This window comes from Salvelinus alpinus, chromosome 3 (assembly GCF_045679555.1).
Source record: "Salvelinus alpinus chromosome 3, SLU_Salpinus.1, whole genome shotgun sequence".
In the NCBI taxonomy this organism is placed as follows: Eukaryota; Metazoa; Chordata; class Actinopteri; order Salmoniformes; family Salmonidae; genus Salvelinus; species Salvelinus alpinus.
This window is the reverse complement of record NC_092088.1, coordinates 53,760,417-53,780,095: the sequence shown is the minus strand read 5'-3', so window position 1 is coordinate 53,780,095 and position 19,679 is coordinate 53,760,417. Positions and strand designations below refer to the sequence as shown.

The window sequence follows — 19,679 nt, the reverse complement described above, 5'->3', positions numbered from 1 at the left end:
TGCTCTCAAGGATGAACCAGACCTGTGGAGGTCTCCAGTTTGTTTTTCTGAGGTCTTGGCTGATTTCTTTTGATTTTCCCATGATGTCAAGCAAAGAGCCACTGAGTTTGAAGGTAGGCCTTGAAATACACCTCCAATTGACTCAAATAATGTCAATTAGCCTACCAGAAAATTCTAAAGCCATGACTAATTTTCTGGAATTTTCCAAGCTGTTTAAAGGCACAGTCAACTTCGTGTATGTAAACTTCTGACCCACTGGAATTGTGATACAGTGAATTATAAGTGAAATAATCTATCTGTAAAAAAAAATTGGAAACATTTCTTGTCATGCACAAAAGTAGATGTCCTAACCGACTTGCCAAAACTATAGTTTGTTAACAAGAAATGTGTGGATTGGATGAAAAACAAGTTTTAATGACTCCAACCTAAGTGTATATAAACTTTCGACTTCAACTGTGCGTATTACAGAGCCCAAGATACAGCAGACCCAAACAAATGTACCATTGTTTTAAAAATTTTATGTTTTGAACAGTTTGAGATAAAATATGTCTCCAATTACTATTCCAAAATTATTTTTTCCCTCCTGAGATCTTTTACCTCATGGTGGCACTCTAAACATGAGCAAATTCCCATTGGAACACACCCATTTTAAAAGTGCAGGGCTTGTGCAATGTCCCATACATTATTTTTCATCTTACTGGAATTATGTACATGCAGTGCATTCAAAAGTATGCAGACCCCTTGACTTTTTCCAAATTTTGTTACGTTACAGCCAAATACTGAAGTGGATAAAATTTACAAAAAATAAAAATCAATCTACACACAATACCCCATAATGACAAAAAGAATATAGGTTTTTAGAATTTTTGGGAAATGTATAAAAATAAAAAACAGAAATACCTTACTTACATAAGAATTCAGACCCTTTGCTATGAGACTCGACATTGAGCTCAGGTACATCTTGTTTCCATTGATCATCCTTGAGATGTTTCTTAAACTTAATTGGAGTCCACCTGTGGAAAATTCAATTGATTGGACATGATTTGGAAAGGCACACACCTGTCTACATAAGGTCCCACAATTGAAAGTACATGTCAGAGCAAAAACCAAGAAATGAGGACAAAGGAATTGTCCGTAGAGCTCCGAGACAGGATTGTGTGGAGGCACAGATCTGGGGAAGGGTACTAAAAAATGTCTGCAGCATTGAAGGTCTCCAAGAACCCAGTGGCCTCCATCATTCTTAAATGGAAGAAGTTTGGAACCACCAAGACTCTTCCTAGAGCTAGCCACCCGGCCAAACTGAGCAATCGGGGCAGAAGGGCCTTGGTCAGGGAGGTGACCAAGAACCCGATGTTCACTCTGACATAGCTCCAGAGTTCATCTGTGGAGATGGGAGAACCTTCCAGAAGGACAACCATCTCTGCAGCACTCCACCAATCAGGCATTTATGGTAGAGTGGCCAGATGGAAGCCTCTCCTCAGTAAAAGGCACATGGCAGACCACTTGGAGTTTGCCAAAAGGCCCCTAAATGACTCTCAGACCATGAGAAACAAGATTAATTGGTCTGATGAAACCAAGATTAACCTCTTTGGCCTGAATGCCAAGCATCATGTCTGGAGGGAACCTGGCACCATTCCTACGTTGAAGCATGGTGGTGGCAGCATCATGCTGTGGGGATGTTTTTCAGCAGCAGGGACTGGGAGACTAGTCAGGATCAAGGGAAAGATGAACAGAGCAAAGTACAGACAGATCTTTGATGAAAACCTGCTCCAGAGCGCCCAGGACCTCAGACAGTTGCGATTGTTCAACTTCCAACAGGACAACGACCCTAAGCACACAACCAAGACAATGGAGGAGTTGCTTCAAGACAAGTCTCTGAATGTCCTTGAGTGGCCCAGCCAGAGCCCGGACTTGAACCTGATCGAATATCTCTGGAGAGACCAGAAAATACACTCCCCATCCAACCTGACAGAGCTTGAGATGATCTGCAGAGAAGAATGGGAGAAACTGCCCAAATACAGGTGTGCAAAGCTTGTAGCATCATACCCAAGAATATTCATTGCTGTAATCACTGCTAAAGGTGCTTCAACAAAGTTCTGAGTAAAGGGTTTGAATACTTATGTAAATGTGATATTTTTTTTTTAAAATTGTGATAAATTTGCAAACATTTCTTAAAACCTGTTTTTGCTTTGTCATTGTGCGGTATTGTTTGCATATTGATGAGGGGAATAAACAATTTAAGCAATTTTAGAATTTGGCTGTAACGTAACAAAATGTGGAAAAAGTCAAGGTGTCTGAATACTTTCCGAATTCACTGTATGAGGAGAAAGCTGAAGTCTCTACTCAACTGTTGATGTATATCCTCTGTCTGATTCCCAGTTCATCCACTAGAGAGCAGTAGGAGATAACATGACATCTCTTGGCCACTTGAAACGAATTGTGTCTGGTTTGGGCAGTGAGCCTGACATCTTAAAATGAACTTAGCAATCAGGGCTTTCAAGTTCAACTAGCTTTCAGTCTCACGTCAGAATAGACGTTCATCCATGTTTCTCAAATGTCAAATTTCAAAGTTGTTGCTAATGTCAAATTTCAAAGTATTTAAGATTACGTTTTGGCATTAACTACACATTTTTAAGGTTAGGGTTAAATTTAGGTATTAACTCAGAAATCTTAAGGTTAGGCATTAACTCTGAATGGTTAAGGTAAGGGTTAAGGTTTTGGATAGGCTTAAAACAAAATTTCAAAAACAACTTTCTATTGCTGGATTCGAACTTGCTCAAACGTCCAAAAGACATTGGCGTTGGTCAGTGTTTAGTGGGAACTGACTTAACAAATACCCCTCTTTGTCAGGAAGCTTATGCTTATGCATACTATCCCCATATTTAAAGAGGTGGTGTCAGGTAACTAGGCTACGTTATCCCCACTTTGTCCTACATTACCATTTTGGCACAAAACGGCTCAATATACCCTCTCTGTGCTCATAATCACACTCATACAGTAAGTAGCCTTTGACTACAGGAATGCTACCATTGAGAGCCCTTGCCCTGCCAATCTTATCAAATGTAGGATATTCACATCAGATTTTGCAGATAATTTTTATTTATTTATATCCATGTTTGAATTGTGACTGTCATTTTAACTTTCATATAGCCTACTTTAATCAACTTCAATGAAAGGAAATACGGCTTTTACAGTTTAGGCCTAGAGAATAGAAAAACACAATGTTGTATTTAACTAAACTCTTTTATTATGTAAAGAAAAATAAACATCAGTGATGATCAGGAAGAGGGTTTATTGAATAATATAATCAAATCACTTCAAAGTACAAAGTTTACTCTCAACAGTCTCTCAAACGGTCAAATGTTTTTTTTGTTGCTTTGGATTGAATAGTACATGGATTCTTTTCTCCTTCCCTGTCTTCAAATGGGAAATCCCAACTGCTTAACAGGTGGCAGGCTGAGAGACAGGCTTAACCCTCTTTGAGGTTTGATTCAAAGTATGTAGGAATTTGATAGGATTTAAGGAAATAAGCAATATCATCAAAGAGGCAAAGTTGTTCCGAACTCCTTATGTTCTCAAATAAGAAAATGTAACAATGATTTCTCTTCGCTTTGGGTGTGAGAAATACACTGTACATTGTGTTTTAACTGTGCAACCTATTATTTTATCAATCAACCATAGCCTATAACTGTTCGTCTTTATATATATATATTGGGTAAATTGTGATGTGAGAAAAGTTTGCATGGAGCAGGAAACATGAGCTATGATTATACCACAAGTACATTTTGGTTACATAAACAACATCCCACTGGAAGCAAGCATCAGTTCAACATCTAGCATTGATGTTTTTGTCTTATTCCCAATCAGAACTCATGCAGTAGTTCCTAATAAGGCACTGAAAGAAGATGAGGAGAAAATGCTGACTATTAGCCTGCTATTTGTCTGTTCTAGCTTCATATCCAACTGCTGCTATTACTGTAGTCAATAAACATTATATTATATCTAACTATTGTAGCTTATATGATCATGTTATTCCTTAAAGCAGATAAGAAAAACTGTTATTCTATCTTCACTTCACCGCAGAACTCATATGAGGGAAACTATTGTGCTACAATAAGTGGCGAGATGTACTATATCTACCTATTGTGACTCTAACATAGGTAACCGCCTTGCATTTACAGTGTGTTTGGTTAAAGGGAATTTCCTCCAGACGTATTGGGTGGGGTCAAGAGGTCACTTTTGGGCATCATCTTGCAGGGTTAGAGGTCACTCTCTCCATAGAGGGCAGTGGAGAAGGCGGTGTAGTCTAGCGCCCCTGTGGACCCCCCTGGGCCACTGTAGCGGGGCATCCTCAAGATGCAGTACTCTGCCTGGTCAGGGGGGAGCTCTCTCCTCAGCTCCTCAACCAGGATGTAGGGCTGTGGAGTCGGGAGAAAAACAGAGAGAACACGGGCTCATGTAGGTAAGTCCGCTTTAGCAAATATTAATAATCTGACAGAACAATATGCGTGTTGACCATTGTACTGAATCTGCCCCATCTGTGTGATTGACATGTTCCACTCAATTGTCACACTCCCCGTTCACTTTCTCTCACACACACACACACCTTATCGGCTGCCAGGATCCTGAAGGATGCCACAACCTGCTCGGCGGTGTCCGTGTCAGCGGTTTCTCTGGTCATAAAATCGATAAATGATTGAAAAGACACCATGCCAGTGGCACTGGGGTCAACCAGCATCATGATACGGGCAAATTCCACTTCACCCTGACAGACAGAGAGAGAGAGAGATATTAGAGCGAGATCAGAGACAAGAGCACTGATATCTTTGTTCGTTATTACACATAGAATATTATCAATACCTCTTGGTATTAGTATGCATTGTTTGCATACTGTAATTCTGCATGAGAACATTGAGACGCCTACCAAATCATAACCCATGGAGATCAGACAGGCCCTAAAGTCATCAGTGTCCATCGCCCCATGTTTCTTCTGTAGTCGGAGGTCAAGGGTCATAGGGTGGAGGTTGGGAGTAGGAGAGGAGGGAGGGAGACCAAGAGAAGATGGATGGTAGAGTAGTGGAGATCCGGTAGGGGAGAAGACCAAAGCTAACATCAGAAACATGTACACATACACACAACCACAGACGAAAGCTGCTACCGCCTATATCGCCATAATGTAGTGCATTATTTAGAGCCCACTATTCAAAAATAGATAGAACTGGGAAAATATGTGAGGTAGCAGCAGATTTGGTCTGTTCTAGAAGGATGGAAGAAGCCTAAGTCGTCAACGAGAGTCAGTCAGGAATCATGAAAGGTTAGAGGTCAGTAGGGGTGAGTACCTGATGTTCATTGCCCACATGACCAAGGCTGATCAGACAGGTCTTGAACTCCTCACAGTTTCCCTGTGTTCTCCTGGGACCAGGTGTTAGAGTTCACTCAGAGGTGTCACACACACACACACACACGCAAGTGTCCACTGTCCATAACATGCAGCATTAAAACAATGTAGAACCAATATAAAAAATAGATTTGTTATAGATCTATACATTACACTATCATACAGTACAATTGGTTTTGTATTATGTTTTCTAAACAACCAAGGCCACAGAGCAGTGACCATTCTATTACAGCATCAACAACAACATATTACCCCAGTTTCCTTACGCAGCTTCTGAATAAGATAGGCAAGACGGTAAAAAAAATTGGCAGTGGTATTATGCTACTTAACATGCCATTCAGGTTAAGGGTTATTATAGGAGACAGAACCGGGAGTCCAGGGTGTGGATAGAGTACTATACCCGGTCAAAATGGTTGAAGGAGGAGCGGAACTCGTGCATCTGTTCTTGGCTGATGCCCTTGGCGTCGCGGGTCAGGATCTGGGTCTCGATCTCGTTGATGGTGCGGGCGATGGTGGTGAGGAGGAGCTCCCAGCCCACACGGATGTGCTTTTACCATGACGATTAAACACACCGACAGATATAGACACAGACAGACAGATTAATCAGCTGTCAACAATGTATTCCAACAATGCACTTTGGGATCTCGATGACATCCATCATCATTATCCCCATTACCACTTCTAATCTATATAGACCGCATGTAGAGACCGTCTCTCTGTGGTGCTCTGCAGTACCTCCATGGTGTAGTTGGTATGCTTGTTGTCAAACACCAGGGATTCCTGGATGTGCTGGTGGTCTCCCTCCAGCTTGTCGATGTTGGGCTTGTAGGTAACGATGATGTGCTCAAACTGCTTCAGCTGGGTCATCTGGTCCTCCAGGGTACCGCCCACCTCCAGGGAGCAGCGCCCAATCTCCTGTCAGAACCACACAAGTGAGCAAATCAGGGTTTTGTTCCGGATCCAAGGGTACCCTTAGACACTAAAATGATGGTTGACTCTCTGACCTCCATCCTTGTCTGTATCCAGGGTCCTATGAGGTTAGCCTGGGTAGCAAACTGCCGTCTCAGGCTCTCGCTAGTATGCTGCCGGGCTAGCTCCTCCTGGAGGGAGCCTTCTCTCTGGGGAACGAGCTTCTTCACCTGGTCAGCAACATGGCAACAACACATACATCAATCTGACAGAAATTGGCTGTGTATGTGCATGCGTGAATGCATATGTGTGCATGCATGTCTCGTGTTTATGTATGTGAATTTTCGAGGTTGTACCTTGTCCCACTTGGCGAGGAGCTCCTCTGTGGTGATTGTGCTGTAGAGGTTGAGGAGGTTGGCCTTGATGCCGTAGCTCTGGGAGATCTTCTGCACCTCGTTGTGGATCCCCAGGATGGCCTGTCTCTCTCTGTCTGCCTCTGGGAGGGTGGCCTTGAACTGCTCATGGGCGGAGATCAGGCTCTGCAGGGGAGAAGGAGAGGAGAGGTTGCAGTGTACCTAGCAAGTACTTTGGGCACTGAACCAAAATTACATAGCTGCAACATTTGTAACAACGGTAGGATGATTAAATCATAACAGCGAGTATAACGTACCTGGACCTCATTGATCGTGTGTACAATAAACATATCCTGCAGATCCTCCATAGCCCCTTCCATCCAGTTGTTGAAAGGTGCTGATCTCTTGGCAAACTCCAGGAACAACTGATCAATGGTTTCCAGCAGCTTCTCTGTCCTCTGGAAAACAGGAGCAAGAAAAAACTTTGCCATTCATCTCATTGACAATTCATTCATATTGCGTCACCTGTTTGGGATGCTAATCCCAGGGTGCATCACATTGACATGACCCAATTGACCCCTGAGTTTGGCAAGATGGATTAGACTACTCCCTTTGGGCAGGGGCAGGTGTCAGACAGCAGCCCATGTCAGTCACCCTAATCCCAGGCCTGGATAAGGGTCTTGACACATTTGCAGGTCATGAGCGTCCAGTATGGATCAGAGGGGCTCAGAGGAAGGGGACTGTGGGCATCCTGCCAGCCAGATACTGTACAGGCAGCCATATCTACATGAATGTGCCTTTAGTTCATCCCCTTATCTCGGTCAGCAGACTTAGTGGGCAACCAATAATACGCTGTGTCTTCATTCCCAAGACCCAATCCTAAACTATCTCAATAGAATATACATGAGATGTAGCTTTATTATGGATTAAGCGGTCCTGTGAACACTCCACCCAAACCCAAGGTTACGTCATTCACTGCTTTACCTCCTCAGTTCTCAACTGGATTCATGGAACTGGTTCTCTTTTCACACTACCAAGATGTACTGTGCCGGCTTGCTTTTCACTGGGTTTAGCCCAGTTTAGCTGAGAACATAGCATGTCATGTCCCAAACCTCAACCCCCTCCACTCACCTCCAAAGCCTCTCTCCTCTTCTGGGTCAATGTACCAAGTTGATCCCACAGATCACAGATGCTCTGACACCTCTGGTTGACAGCAGCCACACCATGATAGTCCAGCTCACTGCACAACACCACAGGAAACATACAGGTCAATCTAGGGCTGGGAAGTTTACTGTGTTTTACTAGCGTAATACTGGCATTGATGCAAGTACCAGTTTGGATTTTTACTGTACCTTCTCTATCACTATTTTAATTTATAGAATTAGAGGCACACAAAGACAAAACAAATGTGGTACAGTGTGGAAATTAGTTCAGGAAATGTATAAATGTACAAAATTGATGAAAATGATCAGAATGGAGAAATCCCATTAAAATAACTTAGAATGTATTTGTTGCCACACCTAATCACAGGTAAAGTGCATCATACCATATTTATGTATTTTGAAAGTTCTATATCTTAAAAACGTGATTGCTGACATGCAAAACATTTGGGGACTATATCAACAATGGACTGGTTTTTGGGTGGAATTTTCCTTTAAGTAGAATGCAGATTGTATTCCTTGTCAAAGCCATGATTTTAGGAATAGGATTTGGTAGGGATAATGGTTAGGAGTGAGGGTTAGAGGAAAAGTCCGCACTTGAGCTCCTGTGCGATGGCAGCGATCTGCTCCACCCTGTCCTGGTGAGCAGCCAGGTCACTCTCAAATGCCTCGTGTTTCCTTAGCATCGCCCGAACCTCCGTCAGGGTGGCTGTCTCGTAGTCCTTCTGAGATAAAATCAGCTCTTTACCTTGGTCACAGAGAGAGAGCGAGATAGAGAGATTATTGTTTATTTCACTTTTGTATATTATCTACTTCACTTGCTTTGGCAATGTTAACATATGTTTCCCATGCCAATAAAGCCCCTTGAATTGAATTGAGAGAGACAGAGACAGAGACAGAGACAGAGAGAGAGACAGAGAAAGCGAGAGCAACGGTCATGAATCTCCCGTTAGTCAAAACAAATGCTGAAGATTTACTCTGACATTTTCCCATTGAAAAATCTCAAAGGATTTGGAGCTAATCACTTACATTCAAAGGTCAAACTCTAGACATACCAGAGACATAAGTAAACACTGCACAGACAGACAATAATAGCCCAGACTGACCACTAGCCCAGGTCTCATGGGTGGTGGCTTTCTGGCAAAACTTTTCAGCCAGGTGGTCCAGTCTCTCCAGCCTGCGGATCTCGGTCAGAAGCCACTCCTCATAACCTTTCTCAGCCCCCTCCAGCCCCTGCCATGCACTGGCTATGTCCTACAGCCACATGGAGACACAAAGACACGGTTCAAAGGCAGCAAACCATCACGCTCAGTTGATATGCTATTAAAACAGCTTTTTAACTTTATCAACATTCTGGTAAGAGTGCCTTGGTCTTTACCTTGGTCTTTTGGATTACCTATATCCATAGCTATCTATAGCTACTGTACTTTGACTGGTGGCTTGTGTTTCATCAGTTGTATATGATTCATCATTGAATGTTGGGTGTTAACACTTACAGACACCATCTTTCCCTCAGAGGGCATAAAGGCGGGCCGGTTGCTGATGCGCAGCTTGGTCTGCAAGGTGTTGAAGCTGATCTCCAGCTGGCACTTCTCCTGCACCTTGGGGGGCTTGTGCATGCGGCGGTAGTCCCTGAAATCCTCCAGCTTCCTCTGCATCTCAACCATGGTCTTCTCTGCGGCCCTGTTCTCTAGCCATGGGGTGGTCCGGCGGATCCACTCCAGTAGCTACGGAATACAGAAGGTAATGATGGAGTGGAGCTATGGGGTTTGTGTGCTGTGTGTTGTTATTCCTCTCAATTCAATTAAGTTGAATTGGACTTTGAATTTGATTTGAATACTTGGAAATGTCCAAGTGGGGTAGAAGTATGTCCCTAAGAGAGTTCACCAATATGAAAGCATATATCTAAAAGTATGCTTTACCTCGCTGGCCAGCCTTTCGTATTCCTCCATAAGTTTCTCATTATCCTGGTTCACACCCAGCACTTTACAGATCCTGTTGGCTGCTGTCTCAGCCTACCAAGGGGAGGGAGGAAAGAGGAAAGAGAAATGAGGTCAGGGAGGAAAGAGAGGTGAGGTGAGGGTGTTGTCGCATATCTAATGCAATTCCTCATACAATTACCCCCCACCCAACCAACATGCACACCATTTAAGTCATACATTTAAAGCAATCTGTGTGTGTCGTTTCAAAAACATGCATGTCAATGTCAAACTCACAATTGACCAAATTAGTCTGATGTCAAACAACTTTCAGGCTAGCGAAGAGGACAGACCAGGATATGTGTTTTTGGTAGTGACGGGGAAATAAGACTATAGAAAATTTGAATGATTGGATTATCATGTGCTTATTTTAAGTGGAATGATTGACACATGGTAATCACCATCAAATGATTTGGGGATATTGTACACAAAACATATTGCATTCACAAACTCGATTCAAATTGTTCATGGTGCAAGCTGTATACCTGCTCAGCTCCAGCAAAAGCATGATAGAAGCAGGACACATAGGTCATGATAGCTCTCTCATCAGGCTTAGGAGTGTTGATGATGTCTACAGTGTGGACACAGGGACAGAAGAGGGTGACAGACAACAAGTAGAGAAGGAGGAAGACACTGAAGGTGGAGACAGGAAACACAAGAGCACAGACAGAGGAAAAGGACCACAGATAGAGACTCCACACCTGAACGTCTTAGCCCAGGGCTATCCTGGAAGGAAAGTGGGTTGGTCTATGGCCAAGGGGTCTAAACAAGGACCTAAAACTTGACCAATGTGCCCTCACCTTCTGTACCATTGCAAATGTGTGATACAAACTGCACATATAGGTCATAACAGTCCTGTTGTCTGGCCTTGCTGCACTTATCAAATCTGTCGGATACCAGGCACTTAGGACTTTATCATTACAATGTTCATACAAGTACAGACAATCCTCCTGGCAATCTCCTCCAGACAATCCTGCAACAAAGCACATAGTCTGACTCCCACCATTACAGTACCAAATAAGATGGTTTATGTTTTCACATTGAGCAAAACAAGATGCCTATAGCTAATGCCGAATTCAAAACGTTGTTTCCTTAGAAGACATTACCTTCTGCGTCCAGCATCTTGGGAATATCCAGGTGCTTCTCTGCTATTTCAAAGGCCAGGTTCAGGTTCCCCATAGGATCATCCTAGAAAATAATCAGTATTATAGAAACATACGTTCCAACTATATTGTTACATAGCAGTTAGCATATAGCTGTCTTTCAACATCACCTTAACACTATTACACCTTTTAAAACTAAGATAGTCATGTTTTCATTTACTTTTAACATGAAAAAACGTGCACATGTACAGTATTTGAAATCAGATTACAAACTGTCCTGCACCCAGTGATGTATTAACCAAACAGGTGACAGACAGTCAGTAAGTGTCTCCTCACTAATGCGGTAGGGTGAGTCAGTTTGTTTAGTGGGAGGAGAGGGCTCATGCTGCTGCTATTGTCCTAAGTCTGTTCCACTGATGCTGGCTGAGGGGGGAAAGCCTGTTACAGGACAGTGGCAGCTGCAGAGATCCAGGGCGGGCAGATACCCATGGGCCTGTTCCCCACATGGAGCCATTTCAGCAAGCTAACACTCATGGCTTACTGAGCCCACTCACCTGGAGCCAGACATGACAGCTGACAGGGCCTGTCTGGGTCCAATGCAAGCATGGGAGTGTTTGGGGGGGCAGCAGAGGTGTGTGTGTGTGTGTGTGTGTGTGTGTGTGTGTGTGTGTGTGTGTGTGTGTGTGTGTGTGTGTGTGTGTGTGTGTGTGTGTGTGTGTGTGTGTGTGTGTGTGTGTGTGTGTGTGTGTGTGTGTGTGTGTGTGTGTGTGTGTGTGTGTGTGTGTGTGTGTGTGTGTGTGTGTGTGTCCACGTGCATATGTACGAGAGAGAGGGGGAACACCTCTACTAAAACTGTCTCTTTTCGGTATTAAACAACATTCTGAATGGTTTGGGTTGCCCAGATCTATCCATTTTTATGTGTATTCCCAAACAACAATGGATAGATTGATTGCCCTATAAAGGGCTGCCTCATTTAGAGGTATCTGCCCACCACAGCTGAGGTAAACCCTGGGCTCTATTGGGATGTGGCTCATATTTCTTCATCTATTCACAGTCAGGGCTAAGTCAGTTCAGCCTCCTGGGAAAACCATAATGGACTATGTTACTTTTTTTTTTAGATTAACAAGGATGGAGATGTACTGTGAATGTAATTCGGTATTATAAAGGCCACAGGTTACACGGTGGAAGGACACAAATCTGAATATTCAAATCTGTATAGTCTACTCTTTAAAGTTACAATCATCACATATTCTCCAAAAAATACGTACAGTTAGGGTACATTTCTGTTTCCGAGGACACAAACCTATTTTATGTACCCCCAATGGTCCACTAATGATTATTGATGGTACTGATCTGTACCTTTGCTTAGCAGAGAAGTTACACATTTAAAATGTATTGAAGAAAGGTAGATATTTGTACCCACCATTAGATACAATAATGAATCCACCTGTGCCATCGTATTGACAGGATTAATGTATTGTAATGGCGGGGCCTCGTTAAATAGGAGGCGTGGTTTAGTGAGGGTGTGGCTTTCAGTAAGTTATTTTTGGCCACCCGTGAGTGGAAGTTTTGTACCAGTTTAAGTGGTCTATGGTTATTCTAATTCAACTTTGAGCAGATCTGCTGCCAGTTCTATAAAAGCTTGCATTAGAGCAATTAAAGCACACTAATAAATTAAATAAATAAATACATGTAATTACCCAGTGTGTACTAGGCTTGGGCGGTATACTGTATATACCATAAACCAGGGTATTTGGAAATAGCCGAGGTGAGGAGGGGGATTGTTTAAGATACTCTTTGAAGAGGTAGGGTTTCAGGTGCTTTTGGAAGATGGGCAGGGACTCTGCTGTTCTAGCTTCAAGGGGAAGCTGGTTCCACCATTGGGGTGCCAGGACAGAGAAGAGCTTGTACTGGGCTTAGCGGGAGCTACTCTCCTGTAGCGGTGGGAGGGCCAAGAGACCAGAGTGGCAGAACGGAGTGCTCGGGTTTGGGTGTAGGGTTTGAGCATAGTCTGAAGGTAGGGAGGGGGCAGTTCCTCTTGCTGCTCCGTAGGTAAGCACCATGGTCTTGTAGTGGATGCGAGCTTCGACTGGAAGCCAGTGGAGTGTACGGAGGAGAAGGGTGACGTGAGAACTTAGGAAGGTTGAAAACCAGGCGGGCTGCAGCATTCTGGATAAGTTGCAGGGGTTTGATAGCACAAACCGGCAGCCCAGCCAACAGTGAGTTGCAGTACTCCAGGCGGGAGATGACAAGTGCCTGGATTAGGACCTGCACTACTTCCTGTGTGAGGTAGGGTCGTACTCTCATGATGTTTTAGAGTATGATCCTGCAGGATGTTTATCCTAGTTGTTTATCCCCCCCTGGACAAACGTTGAATATTGAAGTAAGACCGTGAGATCTTGTTAGTTTTTGTGTGTGTGTGTGTGTGTGTGTTTATGCATATGTAGAAGTGTGTGTGAGTGAATGTGTGAGCGAGTGCATGTGTGCTAAGAGTTATTGCAAGGAGACTGTTGGTGTGGAGGTGGACGGTCCCGGTTCAGGAGTTCAGCAGTCTGATTGCTTGTGGGTAAAAGCTGTCTCAGCCTGGTCTGAGACCCGATGCTCTGATACCATTTGCCAGACGGTAAAGGAGAGAACCATCCGTGGCTGGGATGTGTGGGGTCCTTGATGATGTTACGAGCCTTCCTCAGGTACCACTTGGACTAAATGTACTGTATGGGTGGGAGCCTGCCCCCAGTGATGGACTAGACCATCTTCACCACCCGCTGAAGGGCTTTGCAGTCAAAAGCGGAGCAGTTTCCGTACCAGGCCGTGAGGCAGCCAGTCAGGATGCTCTCAATGGTGCAATGGTAGAAATTGGAGAGTGTCCGGAGGGACATGACACATTTCTTCAAACAACTGAGGAAGTAGAGGCACTGTTGCACCTTCTTCACCAGAGTGGTGGTGTTGAGGGACCATGTCAGGTTCTCAGTGATGTGGACACAGAGGAACTTCACCTGTAACATTATTTTACATTATGAAGATTACCATAGTTTCTCAGAACAGTCGAGCCAGTCACGTGTTTGTTTGTAAATAACACAAAGGGAGAACGTGGGAGAGGGTGAGTCCAGCTGTGTATTTGGTTTGACTTGCTAGTTAGCTAAGTGGCTGAATTAACAAAGAGACAGGACATCATAGAGTGCTTTGGATTAGTTATCTGTACAGCTGCGACTGCTATCTTGATTTCCTTGCGTTTTTTATTTTCTCCGTTCTCGGTCCCTTAGTCTGTTCCTCCACCCTCTTCTCCAATCAGGTCAGGCAGGCCCATTGCCCTAGCGACGCCAGACTCCACACAGACACAGCACGCACACATGCTGCTCCAGAGTCAGTGCTCTGCAGTTCTTCCTTTAAAAAAGCATGCGCCAAAACTTTCTGCACAAAGTCTCTCATTTACATTTGCTTGTAAATGTCCAAACTCACCAAAAAGGACATTTGGTAGCTACTACCTATATATGTATAACTTTATGAGTTGGATTGCCTGTCTTTGCAAATTGTTTTTATTTTGTTTGTGCTCGTTAGCAGATTTAGCTAGCAGCCTCTATGGAAAATCGCTAGTACTTGTGCTAATTTGTTAGCATTCTGGTAATAGTTTTTATTGATTTATTTTTGTTCGTTTTTAGCGATCCCTTGTGTACTAAGGCTGTAATACCATAAATCCTGGAAAGAGATAAGGACGGTATGACGATATGAAAATCTGGATTTTCCCTACAGGAAAATCCAGTGTACCATACAAACGCTAAGTCTATAAGAGCTTACTACTACACACTGCACACACAATTCTACACACAACAAAGTCTACTTTTATGAGATTTCAAACACTGCTGTACCTACACATATGATACCTTCAGATTTTGATAGTTGATTAGATCTGGCCTGTGTTTGTGTCTGGCCTGTGTTTGTGTATCAGGGCACAGAAGGCTAAACCTTCCTTCCAGCTTTATACAATAGGGAGTCATTCAGAAGAGCATGTCAGTAAGACAGTGGATGCAGAAATCAGTAAGGAATAGATTGGGTGAGTTAAATTAGGGGTTCATTTCATTTTTTGGGCAAAGGGATCCGTGGAATAAGTTAAGATAATAAGATATTGGTATCCACAGTACCACACCAATTATCAATTTTTTAACTCAATACTATCACCCCCCAAAACATTTTTTTTTTAACATAAATGTACTTTAATTTAATCTTTAAAAATGTACAGTTTTCTCTCTGCCTCATGGCAAAATGTGTAGAATTGAAGGATATTAGCTTGAAAACTGCAACATTTTCTCTCTAGTGCCAAGAGGCAGGCCTTTTAAATTTTATTTCCCGGGCCTGAGAATTGGATTGTCCAGCCATGTACTGTAGAAGTCCTTGTAGGCCATTAACACACTCGAGTTGTGTTCTGATCATGAGGGAGTCCCTGATGAATTTGCAAACACAAAAGGTGTCCCTGGCTCCAAAAAGTTTGAGAACCCCTGAGTTAAACATAATGAAACACTCTCTTATTTCTGCTTCTCAAAAGTCAACCCACCCACATCATAACTTTCTATTAATCCACACTGTGGGAAAAGGCTGGAGTTAATATTATGGACATAGGGAACCCTTCTCTGTTAGTATGTGGGAGGCACCAGACACCATCATGGTTAGTGGTTGGGACACACGAGAGACCTTGTTGAGCTTAGCATAGTCGATAAGGTCAGGTCTGTGTCTGTGAATCAGGGCGCAGAAGGCCAGTCCGTCCTTCCAGCTTCACCAGCAGGCAGCAAAGAGAACCAGGTCAGAGGTCAGATTGGCATGATAACTGAGTAAAGCAGAGGTCACCAACACTGGTCCTAGAGAGATATAGTGTGTGCAGGCTTTGCATCTCTTATTACTTATTACTAACACATTAGTATAGAAAATAATAAAATAGAAAAATACCTATTAGGCATCTTCAAGGAGTCTTAAAATTCAAAATAACAAAATTATCCTTGGTATGAACTTCTTAAAACAATTCCATATAGCTAAGTTGAACACCATCAACTGGGGTAGACAGGGCTTGGACTCTAAAGGGTTAGGAAAAGACTCAAGAGTGTTCTCACCTAATGTGGAAGTTCTGGACATTGACATTTCTGTAGGGGGCAGTCTTTCTCTGGCACCACAAGAGAAGGCCTTCCTTTGCAGATGTTTCTGAAAGGAGAGAGAAATATTTGTTCAACAGCAATATTCCCCAGTGAGATCTCTATTTCATTAAACCAGGAAGGCAATACAGATCATCTGTCCAAGAAGGTAGCTGCAGTAAAAAAACACTGGGAATCCATATGCAGGACATAACTTACTATACAATAATTACAAAGGCAGGTTTTTTCCACTCAAGTACGCTATTTTGTTAGAATTGTCCTATATTACCTTCTACAGAGATGTCCTGGATTGCAAAGCGGAGGATGATGGTCCATATCATTCCCAGAGTCATCTTAACGTTACCATCCACAATTTCTGAAGAGAAAAAATCCAACTACCATCAGATCCATCACATAATTGTAAAAGTTCATGTAAAATGGACTGTAAAGTTTTAAAACATTGTGGAACACTCTACCTTTGATGAATAAGACCTGCTTCAGTGAATTAGATAATTGATTATTCAAATGAATCAAAAGATACTGAGCTGCCAACAGGTAAAGTACAGGCCAAATAAAATATCACCTTCAGCTCCAATAGAGACGAGTTTCACTCCCTTGCTGGTGATGAAGTCTAGGGCTTTGTTGACATTGGCAATCTTGTGAAAACGCATCTTCCCTCTGTCAGGCTTAGGTAACCTCTCACCTGAGGGAAGGAGCAAACAGCATTCATTTCTCTGTGAGTACCAATCAATGTATTCAACTATCAACTATTTAGTCAACAAACAGTACCTGAAATAATTTCCAAGAGAAGCATGAGTTTGAGGCCATTCCTGAAGTCGTCCTCAATGTTCTCAATCTGTGTTTCTGCTTTCCTCAGGTGGGAATTACACCAAGCTGTGAAGGTCTACAAATAAAATGATATTTTGGTGAGTAAAATACAAATAGTAGAATGTAAATTTCACATAACTTAGGATCTTATTCGTCATATTCTACCTTATTCGTCAAAGGTAGAATGTTCCACAATGTTTAAAAACTTTACAGTCCATTTTACAGTCCATTTTCCAATTTACCCTTCCCAGTTGAAAGTGTTTGCCATCTATACTCTATGAAGGTAGCTACTGTAAGTGTAAAGCTTGGTTGTAACATACTATAAGACAACAGCTTAGCATGACTTAGCCAGAGGCCATCAATTGTGATGACTGTGGTCCCTATGGCAAGTGCCACATATTGAGATGAATCCTATCTGTCGAGGGTCAGCAAACCCCTAGGTTTCAAATTACACCTTCCCTCCAACCAACCTACTGCCTATAAAGGATAAAATAATGTGTTCTCCGATAACGCTCATGCTTTCTACTGTATCCTGATGCATGACTTAACCTCTTTCAGCTAGGGGGCAGAATGTTTATGTTTGGAAAAATTACGTTCCCAAGGTAAACAGACTATTTCTCAGGTCCAGATGCTAGAATATGCATATAATTGACAGATTAGGATAGAAAACACTCTAAAGTTTCCAAAACAACCTGCTATGTTTATATTAAGTCACTCGATCTCACAATAGCAAACAGAGCCCAGAGGCAATCAACATTGTATAGATGAAAGCTTTGAGAAGATCCCAGCTCACATTCCTGATGATCAGTGGTGGAAAAAGTACTCAATTGTCATACTTGAGTAAAAGTAAAGATACCTTAATAGAAAATGATTCAAGTAAAAGTGAAAGTCATCCAGTAAAATAATACTTGGGGTAAAAGTCTAAAAGTATTTGGTTTTAAATATACTTAAGTATCAAAAGTAAAAGTATAAATCATTTCGAATTCCTTATATTAAGCAAACCAGATGGCACCATTTTCTTGTTGTTTTTTTAATTTATGAATTGCCAAGGTCACACTCAGACATAAATTACAGACGAAGCATTTGTGTTTCGTGAGTCCGCCAGATCAGATGCAGTAGGGATGACCAGGGATGTTCTCTTGATAAATGTGTGAATGGGACCATTTTCCTGTCAAAATGTAACAAGTACTTTTGGGTAGTACAGAAAATGTATGGAGTAAAAAGTACATTATTTCATTTCAGAATGTAGTGAAGTAAAAGTTGGCAAAATATAAATAGTAGAGTAAAGTATACATCCCCCAAGAACTACTTAAGTAGTACTTAAAAGTATTTTTTACTTAAGTACTTTACACCACTGCTGATGATATAAGGTGTCAAATGTAGCCTGCTCTGGTGGCCCTAGTGATAAGAGACAGGAAGAAAACATTTTAACTGAATATCAAAATGAGAGGAAAATGTCACATGCATACAGTGCATTCTTCTCTCACGTGTTTCTCTTTGAAAAGAAAAAAGCCACACTTTTACTAAAATGATAACAAGTGCCTGATGATCAAAAAGGATAAGTGGAACTATAGCCTTATTGCTTTCGCTATCTATCCAGTCCTTCCAGATACTGTATGTGAATACCGAAAGGGCAAAGGCTAAAACGGGTGGGGGCTATGGGCCTTAATTTAAATACTCAAATGTGTAAATTCTTGCCGTGTCACAAACTGAGAGTGATCTGCAGTTTATTGAATGGAATATATTGAACATCCCTTCTCAAAATGCCTTACTGGATCAGCCTCAATTAGACTCCTTACATCACTCAGGAATGTGATCTGTCAATCTGCTTCCAGCTTTCATCTACACAGTGTTGACTGTACTGTGCATAAACACAGAGAATGTTTGTATGCTTCAATGACATGTTGTATTTTCAAGCCATTCCAGTCCACACAGCATGACTGGGGGAGTGATCCTTTGGCCCTTAAGAACCTTAAGTTCTTATAGTACATAGCCTGGTCCCCCAGAGGGCTGTGGGTTAACGCCACCCGCCTGGAGAGGCTGCCCTGTGGAATGCCTGTCTAAATTAGGAATATTAGAGGCTTTGGAACAAAGGACGCAGCATGACAAAACAGACCAAAGTGTACGTGACATTGAACTGCTGCCCCCTCGTTAAACATGGCTAGTCTTCCAGACCTAACCCCCGCCAACCTCATTCCTCCCTCCAACAGCCCTAACGTTCAGAGCTAAATATATTCATGAACCATGTCCAATAGGGACCAACCCTGTCATTGAAGGAGGTGTTCAAACACATGAACTGGTTGAAGGCTGTTTATTCATTATTTTCACTCTTGGTTCCAAGAATCATGCCTAATTTGCCTCCGTTCACCAAACCCAGCTGAATCAGGTGGCACACCTAGCCTGTGCTAGAACATGGTAGCCTAATTGGCAAGTTAGTGTACAAAGGTAAGGACAGTTCAGTGTGCCAGCAGGTCTCATTCAAGGGCAGCCCTGTCTTCCCTGGTGGCTCTTACTGGGTAATAGGATTAAAGTGGAGGGAAAGCTAATAAAGAGCCTTAATTAAGATGCCAAAGAAGTTACTGAGAACTGCAAACAAATCCCATGTGGTCAACACTGCTATCCAAGTATACCATGCTTATACCATGCAGAAGGCACCCAGTAGGCCTATAGGTCTTAATTAGCATGTACCTAAAATACCCACAAAATACATATTTGCTTTGCCTTGTTAAATGAAGATAGTTGAGACACAGTTCAACCTCTTCCATGACAATAAAGTGTGAGCATTTCTGAAGGAAGACATACTGTAACCTCCTTCTGTATTAGACCAGTTGA

At 42.5% G+C, this 19,679-nt stretch overlaps 1 protein-coding gene across 1 annotated transcript in view; it reads right to left on the bottom strand.

Moving 5' to 3' along the window:
- Nucleotides 1-3,272: 3,272 nt before the first annotated feature.
- LOC139570934 (alpha-actinin-2-like) overlaps nucleotides 3,273-19,679 on the bottom strand; it is a 17,275-nt gene continuing 868 nt past the window's right edge. Inside the window, exons 2-21 of the mRNA XM_071393281.1 lie at nucleotides 16,809-16,923; nucleotides 16,603-16,722; nucleotides 16,309-16,395; nucleotides 16,002-16,089; nucleotides 15,589-15,667; nucleotides 10,906-10,987; nucleotides 10,285-10,370; nucleotides 9,743-9,835; nucleotides 9,317-9,547; nucleotides 8,927-9,074; nucleotides 8,418-8,568; nucleotides 7,792-7,900; nucleotides 6,978-7,118; nucleotides 6,664-6,846; nucleotides 6,403-6,537; nucleotides 6,134-6,313; nucleotides 5,799-5,945; nucleotides 4,925-4,990; nucleotides 4,607-4,765; nucleotides 3,273-4,418 (exon numbers count right to left, since the gene is read on the bottom strand). Of these exons, the coding sequence (XP_071249382.1) occupies nucleotides 4,260-4,418; nucleotides 4,607-4,765; nucleotides 4,925-4,990; nucleotides 5,799-5,945; nucleotides 6,134-6,313; nucleotides 6,403-6,537; nucleotides 6,664-6,846; nucleotides 6,978-7,118; nucleotides 7,792-7,900; nucleotides 8,418-8,568; nucleotides 8,927-9,074; nucleotides 9,317-9,547; nucleotides 9,743-9,835; nucleotides 10,285-10,370; nucleotides 10,906-10,987; nucleotides 15,589-15,667; nucleotides 16,002-16,089; nucleotides 16,309-16,395; nucleotides 16,603-16,722; nucleotides 16,809-16,923 (2,559 nt within the window). The 3' untranslated portion in view covers nucleotides 3,273-4,259. The remainder of the gene's footprint in view (nucleotides 4,419-4,606; nucleotides 4,766-4,924; nucleotides 4,991-5,798; nucleotides 5,946-6,133; nucleotides 6,314-6,402; nucleotides 6,538-6,663; nucleotides 6,847-6,977; nucleotides 7,119-7,791; nucleotides 7,901-8,417; nucleotides 8,569-8,926; nucleotides 9,075-9,316; nucleotides 9,548-9,742; nucleotides 9,836-10,284; nucleotides 10,371-10,905; nucleotides 10,988-15,588; nucleotides 15,668-16,001; nucleotides 16,090-16,308; nucleotides 16,396-16,602; nucleotides 16,723-16,808; nucleotides 16,924-19,679) is intronic.